The sequence below is a fragment of the Dermacentor silvarum genome, chromosome 1, assembly GCF_013339745.2.
Source record: "Dermacentor silvarum isolate Dsil-2018 chromosome 1, BIME_Dsil_1.4, whole genome shotgun sequence".
NCBI classification, from domain to species: domain Eukaryota; kingdom Metazoa; phylum Arthropoda; class Arachnida; order Ixodida; family Ixodidae; genus Dermacentor; species Dermacentor silvarum.
The window spans coordinates 30,096,486-30,107,579 of record NC_051154.1 but is presented as its reverse complement, the minus strand read 5'-3'; the positions used below and the strand labels follow the sequence as shown (position 1 = coordinate 30,107,579).

Here is an 11,094-nt window from a genome sequence, read left to right as displayed (position 1 = left end):
ACAGTGTGGTGCAAGAACATAAACGTTGCATGACATTAAAGTTGTGCTTTGTGCGGAGCATAAATATCGAGATTACACGTTCCATAAAATGAAAATAACGACAATTGTACGCATCGCCTTTAGTTGTATGTAGCATTTCTGACCAGACGATCTTGGAATGCCGACTTACAGGGTCGGCATTCCAAGAACTACTAGAAGCATTCCAAGAGCATTACTAGAAGGCGACGAAGGCATACTGAAATTATTTCGTTCCAGCGACCTTGTTGAACGACTCTGACACTCCCGCATTCTTTATTTGTGCGAGCACACGTGCGTCTCTCTCTCTCTCTCTCTCTCTCTCTCTCTCTCTTTCTCTCTGCGTGTGCATTTCCCTTTCATCTTTCGCTTTCCTCTTATCCGTTCCCCATTGCAGAGTAGCGAATTGGCCGTTCGTCTTCCGGTTAACCTCTCCGCCTTTCGCATCTCATTTCCCTCTCTCTCCACCTACTTTGAAGTAGCTAAAATTATTCCATTTTATTTAATTAACCGTTTCACAAGACGCACGAAAATGAAAGCAGGAGAAGCGACCAATATGCATCCGCGTTAAAAAAAAAATTACTGTTCGTGTAATACACGAACGTAACTTTTCAAGTAGCCTTGACATAAGACACTCAATATACACGCGAGTTCATAAGAATCGACAAATCAAATCAAATTGATTAGATGCTGTCTACAAGAAAATCCCGTAGGGCTGTCAAAGCACATCTCCGTTTAGCGTGGCGTGGCCATATACTAAGTATTTTCCTAATAGAAAATTCACGTCTGTCCAAGTTACCTAACTTAAGGTGAATATGGACTCGCTGTTGATCATATTGTGGATAAACTATGAGCAACGGCGCCGCGGAACCGTCTGTTGTGTCACAGTAGTTTCTTGTTCTTGTTCTTTAGTGAAATGGCGCAACCCACTCTGGGGGATCGGCCATGAATCGGGTGGTGAAACAACGGTTATTATCAGTTTTTTTTTGAGGATAAGACGAAATAAGTATCTTGTAAATGGGAATTAAATTGTCTACTGTTGCAGATTTGAACGATCAAATATCCAACTATTACAGTAAAAATTATGTGAGCATAAGAAGTAAAAGGAACAATTTGCAGTTAGAGGATTTCTATATTTTCACCCGGCGTAAGAAGCGACGTGTGTAGGCTACGTGCAGTCGTAAACGGTGCAGAAGGGTATTTAATCTACGGCCAATTTTCATGCTTACAGAAAACCGCACGATAGAATCCACTCGATAGAGCAATGACGTCTTGGTTTACTCGTTGAACCACATTTTTCGAGTCAGTGTCCTACGCAGTTTATATAGAACGTTTTTCACGTTCTATGTGGGAGGAATTTAGTTTCCATTTGTACCAATGTGACTGGGAATCCACTGAAAGTGAACCCTATATATGGCCGATTTGAAGCAATGGTCGGTGTCTTTGCGACCGCATACGACAGGGAGTAAGAATAAGCATAAAAGCAATATTGAGTCCATGGCTCCAATACTGCTTTTGAGTCAGAATATATTACTCAGTTGTTATTTACTTAGCAATGTATCTTGTTGCCTGAAGAATTCCAAACAATTCTGCCGAGGTAGATGACGTCTTTTGCGACAAACGGTAACTTCTACTTTCGTTGTGTGTTGAGACGTAAAAGGCAGACGTGGAGCTACTATCTATTGTAGATATGTCAGTAACTACGAACCTGTTGCCGTCTTGCAATCTACTCATGTGCAGAAGCAGCATAAGTTTAACTTCTAGTGGATGCGTTGTTCATTTTTTTTTTATCAATCTATGGGATTGTCAAGAGCCACAGAGGGTGTGATCAAATGCCAAGGCAGAAAATTTCTAGTGAACCACTTGGTACGACGGACATGCTAGATAACATAGGACAATCACCGATACCGTACTCAACCGAAACTAAACCGAAACTATAGCCGCCTTCGATTCAATGTCGATGCCCCGAAATTGACCCCGAAGGTTGAAGAATAGAGAGAAAAAAAAGCTTTTGCAATGCTGGCTAGAAAACTGAAAATGCTCTTTTTAGATTTAATGACTAACAAAAACTGTCACCTGCTGCGCTTGTCGCTTATCCACTTCCTGAATGCATGACACTTCAAGTGACTTTTCTCGTGTGAGACGCTCACTGTTGTCACCATCGCCTGCATCGCTACCACTTGATACGTTGTCACTTTTAACGTGATAGCGTTAAGGACCCCGTGTCGCAGGAAATCCGGTGTCGGCGTCGTCACTTTAGCCGGCGTTGGCGTCTCGTGAGCGAAAATTGCCGAATATATTCTGTACGGCACTAAAGTTCTTTCTGGAGTTTAACGTGCCAAAACCAGTTCTGATTATGAGGCACGCCGTAGTGGAGGGTTCCCAAAGACTTGCGGGACGATATTCTTTTCGCTTGCCACGACGAACCTACATCTGGCCACCTCGGCTCCTCACGAACGCTTGCTAGAGTGCGCGAGAGGTATTACTGGCCCGGGCTGTCGACAAGCGTCAAACAGTATGTTTGTTGTATCTGAGAGGGAGGCACAGGCTTCAAGAAACGGCTTTATTGTTCGTGCTGCATACTGGCAGCATAAAGCAACTATTAACGCTAGTACCATACATGAACAAATATATATACAGCCAAAGATACACTCGCGCATGCGCAACAGCATTGATATGTCACTATCACTTGATCATCTAACAGTGGTAGACACACATGCCGTATTCCAGATAGCGACACAACACTTCCTTCCCGACTAGATCAAGAACGGTCGTAGCCCCAACGCTTAGGAGGCCGCCTTTCCCGGTTGCTCCGTCTTAGTGGAATCTGTTCATTATCGGTTGCCCCCTGGTCTGACGGCCGTGGTTCAACTTGAGACTCTGGCTGAACAACAGGCAGCGGAGGAAAGGGGACCTCGGACGCGTGTGGCAGGCACATTTCCCTGCTATCTTGGTTACCCTCGTCAAGCACGGAATGTCGCAAATGATCTGCATGTACAAAACGCACTTTGTTTGCAGTAACAACCAAATACGTAGTTGGACACTTCACTCGCGTAACTTTTCCAGGAAGCCACTTCACTGACTCGCCTCGCATCGAACGAACCAGCACATGGTCACCAGCTGCAAAAAACCGCGGCTTCGATCTGCGCTTATCTGCTGACCGTTTCACCCTTTGTTTTCTCAGTCATAGCACTTGTCAGCTTCGGTCTCAGCAGGGTCAATCGTGTCCGCAACTTCCTTCTCAAAAACAATTCGGCCGGAGTCTTTCCGGTGAATGTGTGCGGCGTTGTTCGATAGCACAAAAGAAAGTTGTCTATTCTGTGATGCAGGGTTCTGGTACTGCCTTTTTCTCTGTCCTCCAGCAACTGCTTGAACAGTGCCGTCTTTGTAGTCTGTACAGCTCGCTCCGCCACCCCGTTAGATTGCGGGTGGTATGGAGGCGTGAATGTGTGCTTTACACCGTGCGTTTTCAGAAAACTTTGGAACTCCTCGGCACAGAATTGCGGCCCGTTATCTGTTACCACTTCTAAAGGCAGACCATGTGCAGCAAACAGCGATCTAACTACTTCAACTGTCATAGCGGCAGTCGTCGTGTTACACACTTTAACTTCCAACCACTTACTATAAACATCAACTGCTAAAAGGAACATTTTCCTTTCTTTCTCGGCAAAATCAAGATGCACCCTTTCCCATGGGTGTTCACACGTTTTCCAGGGAGTCAGAGGCGCTGGCTGTGCAGCTGTTTGCACACTTTGACAAATGCTGCACTTTCGCACCGTTTCCTCAAGCGCTTCATCAATTCCTGGCCACGATCATTGACCTTGCAAGCATTTTCATCTTTACGATTCCCAGGTGCTGTTCATGCAGCAAGTTCCGTACAACATTCTGCAAACATTTCGGAATGATTACTCTATTCGTCCAAACAACGCAACCAGCTTCAACAGACAGTTCAAAACGTCGAACCCAAAAAGGTTGCAATTCCTGAGAAACAGCTTTTGGCCAGCCATGCCATATCATGTCGCGAACTACCGCTAGTAGTTTGTCGCGTGTTGTTTCACGCTCGATGTCCTTTGCTGTCAGAGGAAGATCGTCCAGAGTAGAAAAAAATTTCTTCAGTTTTCTCTGCTATCTCTGGCAATGGCAGTTTAGATAAAGCATCTGCATGGCCAATTGCCGTACCGGGCTTGTGCGCTATCTTATAGCTGTAGTTAGCTAGGAAAGCGAACCATCGGTGTACCCTAGCAGTGGCCACAGCACTGGCTTTCCTTTTCGGATCGAAGAGCACGGTTAGAGGTTGGTGGTCTGTTAACACATGGAAAGCTCGACCATACAGGTAGTTGTGAAATATTTTCACACGAAACACAATGCTCAAAGCTTCTTTTTCGATCTGGCCATAATTATTTTCAGCGGGTGATAGTGACCGCGACGCAAATGCAATTGGTTTGTCTTTTCCGTTCACGACATGCGACAAAACAGCACCAAGACCATATTCGGACGCGTCACACGTTAGCTGTATTTCTTTTTTGACATCGTACAACTCGAGAACATTGTCGTTTGTCAGCATTTCTTTACAAGCCCTAAATGCATCATCACATTGACGCGACCAATGCCACGCTGTTTCTCTGCGAAACAAGTCATGCAGGGGTTCTAGAACCGTAGCTAAGTTAGGCAAAATTTTTGAGTAGAAATTAATCAAGCCCAAAAAGGCTTTCAGCTGAGTCACATTGTCCGGTTTTGGCGCATGCTTGATGGCTGCTAGTTTATCCGCAGTGGGATGCAAGCCATCTTTGTCAACTTCATAGCCCAGGTATCTTATTCGTTGTTGGAAAAACTTGCACTTATCAGTGTTGACCCTTATGCCATGTTATCGTAGGCGTATGAGTACCTGCTCCAACCTGTCATAGCACTGCTTTCGATCTTTGCCTGCGATGATGACGTCATCTAAGTAACAGGCCGTGCCAGACAGCCCGTGTAGGATTTGGTCCATCACGGCTTGAAACACTGCCGGCGCGCAGGCTACGCCGTATGGCAAGCGTCGGAACCTGAACAGGCCCAAGTGTGTATTGACAGTGAGCAGTTCTTGCGCGCGCTCGTGCAATTCGAGCTGCAAGTACGCCTTGGACAAATCCAGAACAGAAAACACGGCTCCGCCGTGTAACGTTGCAAATATGTCCTCTGGCAGAGGGAGCGGGTACTGGTCAACCTCAATTGCACGGTTTACCGTGACACGGTAATCACCGCATAGCCGAAGCTCTTTGCTGTTTTTCTTCGGAACAATCACCAGAGGGGTCGCCCAAGTACTGTGGCGCACCCGGTATACAACTCCAGCTTTTTCTAAGTTGGCCAGTTCCTGCTCGACTTGTTCGCGCAGCGCGTACGGCACCGGTCGCGCCTTACAGAATACCGGTGAAGCGTTCTCTTTAACAACAATGCATGCCTTGAAACCTGTTATTGCTCCGTAACCAGGCTCGAACACTTCGCGATATTTGTCAGTCAAGGATATTTCCTTCGTCAGTGCGTTCACTTGCATTACTTTATGCCACCGGATTTTGACTTTACAGAGCCAGTTGCGGCCAAACAACGTAGGCCTTCTCGCGCCTTCAGTCTCTAGCAATTACTAAAGGCAAATGAAGGCACTGCTCATAGTAGCTCACTTCAACATCAATTATTCCTATGGTATCAACCGGCGTGCCATTGTACGTAACAAGTTTGATATCAGTGTGCCTGAAATTAGCACTTGGGAAGTGCTTCGCGCACTCTGCTTCCGACATTATGGAAACTGCCGCTCCTGTGTCTAGTTCCATGGGTACCTCTTTCCCGTTCAACCGTACATTTACTACAATGGCAGGACTGCCCGAACGGTTATCGGTGTGACAAAGCGTAAGCAACTCTATGTCCGGAGGTTCCGGCTCTAATTAATGTACAACTCTGCTTTTGCACATTTTAGCGATATATATGACCTTCCTTTTGACACTTATAACAAGAGCTGTTCAAGAACGGACAATTTACAGGTGCGTGCCGCCCCCCGCATCGATGGCAAATTGACTTAGCTCTTTGCATCGAAGTCCTTGGTGTCGGATTGTCGGGGCCGTAGCCGCTGGATGCCCTGCCTCTGAGCGCGGTCGCAGCTTCGATGATTTGCTGTGCCAGTGGACGTCGCTGCTGCTGTACGACTATGCGGTGCTGTTTTCCGCAACCATTCCCAATGCATCTCTCGCTGCCATCTCCATGGCTGTAGCGATGTTGCAAACATGGTCCCAGGTGAGCTCGGTGTCGGTCATCGCCAGCAACCGGCAACGTATGGCCTCGGAATTCAGACCGGCTAACAGGCGGTCCCGAAGTGCTTGCTCCAGGATGCTGCCGAAATCACATGAGGCTGCCAATTTCTTGAGCTGGACCACGAAGTCTGTGACACTTTCTTGAGGTGCTTGCTTCCTTTGATTAAAGTGGTATCTTTCGCTCACCACTGAACGCCTTGGGGAATAGTGCTTCTGCAGCGCCGCCACGACTTCCTTGTACGTCGCTGTGCTGGGCGTCTTTGGTAGGAGCAGGCTTCGGAGCGTCACATACGCTTCTTCTCCGATGGCGCTCAGGAATAGATGCTGCTTCTTGGCTTCGGCGACCTCATTAGCCGAGGTGTACAGTTCGAAGCGTTCGACGAAGACGTCCAAGCTTCCGCTGTTGGAATTAAATTCCTGTAGCTTGCCGACTGCCATCTTCCGTTTTTTGTTCTATCCCATACTCGTCGCCAGTTTGTTGTATCTGAGAGGGAGGCACAGGCTTCAAGAAACGGCTTTATTGTCCGTGCTGCATACTGGCAGCATAAAGCAACTATTAACGCTAGTGCCATACATGAACAAATATATATACAGCCAAACATACACTCGCGCATGCGCAACAGCATGGATATGTCACTATCACTTGATCATCTAACAGTGGTAGACACACATGCCGTATTCCAGATAGCGACACAACAATGTTAAAGGTTGCCGTGAATGTCAGCGACGAAAGTCACCACCCCTGAAGCCCGCCGGGTTATTGCAACCCATCGAGTCACCTCATAAGCCATTCGAACAAGTCGGCTTGGACATTCTTGGGCCTTTTACTCTGTCAACCGACGGCAACAAGTGGGTGATTGTCGCCACTGGCTATTTAACCCGCTATGCCGAGACAGAGGCACTCCCACGAGCCACGGCTTCTGAGGTAGCGCAGTTCTTCATGTGTCACATTGTATTGCGCCATGGTGCCCCATCCGCTGTTATCACAGACAGAGGGACGGCGTTCACGGCACAGCTCATGGACGAAAATTTTCAACTAAGCAACACCAGGCATCGAAAGACGACCGCTTACCATCAGTAGTCCAACAGCCTTACGGAGCGATTAAACAAGACCATCACAGACATGATCTCTATGTACACCGACGTACAGCACAAAACATAGGATCGTATCCTGCCTTATGTGAAAGTTCTATCACTAAGGTTGATCATACCTTGTTTTACATTCTTTACAAAGTTATTCCTCGGAATTTTGAGAACGACAGCCTACAAACGTCATGAAACAAAACACCGACAGTGCATGCCTTTTATGTTAAAAACCAGAAGATCGGCCCACGCATGAGCCGTGTTGCTACCAGAAAGCTCGCCTTCGTGCATAGAGTTCGCCGCCAGCGTTTCCCGGTAAACATTACGGTTGCATAAGGTGCAATTGCCGGGAAGCGTGAGAAACAGTCAGGGCTCTTTGAATGCTATCGCGTTCCGCTCTTAAAGGCGAAGGTTAAGCGTCCTCCAAAGTTCTTCCGTAATCTCCTCTCCTGTACGTATTCCTTCCAGTGTGTTAGAAATGAAGTACTTCCGGAAAAGTCGCGAGGTTCGTTTCTGTAGCAGCAATGTCGATTACACGCGGCCACTTCGCAGTTCATCTCAGCCCGTTGTTATATAGTTTCTTCGTCCGAGTCTCTCCTTAAACAGATTGTGAACGGTGGTTGCAATCGACTGTTCGAATCATCGAACCGCGTCTTCTGTCCTACCGCCTCAAACGTCGTTACCTTATAGATGCCGAGTTCGCAGTTTCTTACTCAACATATTAAAGCGAAGCATTCTATGTCTTACTGATTCGTCCGTGAGCGCCGAAAACGCACTGCAGGAAAGCCAACTTACACAATGAAACTATCTGCGCATGCTAGAACAACGGCGCACGACATACGTATCGTAGAACACTACAGTTCACATTCGCAGTTGTACCGATAATAACAATGGAAACTGCAACACCACACTACCCAGACGAACTGTATATCTGCCGTTGCCGATACACGGGATCGGCCTTACGGGCACGATCGTGCTCGCGCTTACGTTCGCGCACGGATGCCTCTTCTACCGGACGCTGCACCCGCGGCCTACCCATGGTGACAGCCGGGAATGCATTGCGTGACGCGCGTAATGCAATGCAGATATATACAGTTCGTCTGGGTAGCGTGTGTGGCATAATCGTTCCTGTGTTATCGTGTTTAGTTCTTGTCATGCCACGGCCACTGATGCGATGCCCTGCGCATGCGTGGCATGGACACATATGTATATATACTACGGACTAATAAAGGAGGGGGTTCTTTCCCGTTCGTGTTCAAGGCGGTGTCGTTTGCCGCGGAAACACGACATGGTGTCAGAAGTGGTCTTCGGAAGTTTGTTGGAACCACGGGAGACGTAAGAAGATACCGCTACGCCGACCACGATAACGGGACAAGAGCTTCGAGCCATGGCGCGTGAGGAAAGTGGTATTTCGTGCCAGCTCTTTCCTGTACAGCCACCAACGAGCTTCAACTTTGACAAGGCGTCTGAGTGGCCGGCGTGGGTGCAAGAATTCGATGATTATCGATTTGCTTCCGGCCTTAATGGCCGAACTCAAGAGGCTCAGGTATGCACGCTGCTGTATACAAAGGGGCGGCAGGCACATAACGTGTTCAAGACCTTTGAGCTGTCGGAAGAACAGTCAAAGGACTATGAAGTGGTGAAAAAAACGTTTCGACGCCTACTTCATTGCCACGCGCAATTTGGTCTACGAAAGTGCGTGCTTTCATCGTCGTCACCAAGTTTCCGGTGAATCGGTGGACCAGTATGCAACGGCCCTACATACTTTGGCAGATAAATGTGACTATGGCGTGATGAAAGAACGGATGATCCTCGACCATTTCGTGGTTGGACTACGTGACAGAAAGTTGTCCGAGGCCCTACGAATGGACGCTGCACGAACTCTGAAAACTGCACTGACGAAGGCAAGAATGAAGGAAGCGGTACAGCAACAACAGGAACTTCACAGCAGTCCATACCACCAACCAGCCAGCGTAGAGGTCGACGGAATTCATCGACGAGCAAGCCGGGGACGTCCAGAGGACCAATGGGTCATAGAATACATCCGAAAGTGTGCTGCTTGCGGCAGGGCCCGTCATTTGGTGTCATCGTGCCCTGCAAGAGGGGCAATCTGCTACAGGTTCCAACGACGGGGACATTTCGCCGCAGTGTGCCCACAAAAGCGGAACTTCACGATCGCCGAAGCAAGCGCATTCGAGGTAGGCCTGTGTAGTGTTAACCGGACGGCTACGCTGAGTGAGCAAACAGACAAAAAGTGTGCTATCTATTTTGTTGGGACTTTAGCTGGTACAATTGCAAGAGCTCGTTTTGTTCAGGTCGCTATTAATGGGGCAGACAGTGTCTGCTAAGGTTGACACAGGAGCAGAGGTAAACGTTGTTCCAGTATCGTTTCCTGGCGTACCCAAGACTCTGGAGCGTTCTAATGTAATTCTGAAGGGGCCAGGCAATGAAGTGTTAGCTATGAAAGGAAAGTTCACTGCAGACATTCTGTGGAAACGATGTTTGGTCGGCGAGTAATGTCATTTTATGCTTGCCAGCAATAGAAGCTTTGGGAATTGTGAAATTTGTAGACGGAAGTTTCGGTCCACCAAGCTGCGCAAACGCGCTTTTCCTCTTTGTTCCGCGGTTTGGGTACCATGGAAGGAGAATACTGTATTAATCTCAAAGCAGACGTGGTGCCCTATGCCATTTACACCGCTCGTCGTATACCCATCCCGCTCAGGAACGGCGTGAAACGCGAGCTAGAAGAAATGGAAAGCAACGGGGGTCATTCGTAAAGTCGAAGGGCCAACCAAGTGGTGTGCTGGCATAGTGCCCGTCTTGAAGCTGTCCGGGCAAGTGCGAATATGTGTTGACCTAACGCAACTGAATAAGTGGGTGAAACGCGAGCGATTTGTGCTCCCCACTGTTGATGAGACACTCGGGTTACTTAGCGGAGCAGCGGTGTTTTCTAAACTTGACGCGAACTCGGGATTCCATCAGGTAAAGCTAAGCAAGGATTGTCAGCTACTGACCACGTTTATTACTCCTTTTGCACGTTATTGCTTTGAACGCCTGCCGTTTGGCATAACCTCTGCTCCTGAATATTTTCAAAGGCAAATGTGTGAAATCCTTGATGGAATGCCGGGGGTCGTAAACTTAATGGACGAGTACCCTCGTTACACGGGCACTCTCAACTGCCATTGAGCTAATGGCAGTTGATGTCAATGGCAGCTTACCAAATTTACTCGGCAACTCCAACTGTCATTGACATCTCGACTATCGTTGGCCTCAACGGAGGTCGAGGGTCTCGGTTGACAGTCCCTGAACGGAGACGGGAAGATGGCAGCCTCCGTGGATAAAAACGTGCTACCCGCAGCTGCCGATGCTGCGAAGCGTTTCTTGTGGACAAGGTCCATGACGGACTTGTTGCTACACGTGTCTCGCCAACTAAAAAATCTAACGGCTCCCACTGGATCGTCTAGATTCACGTTAAATTTTTTTCCATTAGGTATGTTTTGCAGTCTAAGAAAGAGAAATGTTGCAGCGCAATAATAATTAAAACAGATTTTAAAGATAACCATGCAAAAGTAGCGAGGAAATATGCAATAATTTATCGCATATTACGCTCGATTCAGCGCGCTCACGTGATAGCAAAATTTAACCCGAAAGTCCGTGTAAGCGCAGTTAACAGTCATTCACTTCAATGCCAGTTTGAAAGTTCAACTGTCGTTGATTT

General features: G+C 47.7%; 1 protein-coding gene across 1 annotated transcript; it reads right to left on the bottom strand.

The window, feature by feature from the left end:
* Positions 1–6,188: 6,188 nt before the first annotated feature.
* On the bottom strand, positions 6,189–6,731 carry LOC119451148 (uncharacterized). Its single transcript, XM_037714494.1, has one exon. The coding sequence runs from the start codon at positions 6,729–6,731 to the stop codon at positions 6,189–6,191; it is 543 nt and encodes a 180-aa protein (XP_037570422.1).
* Positions 6,732–11,094: the final 4,363 nt, after the last annotated feature.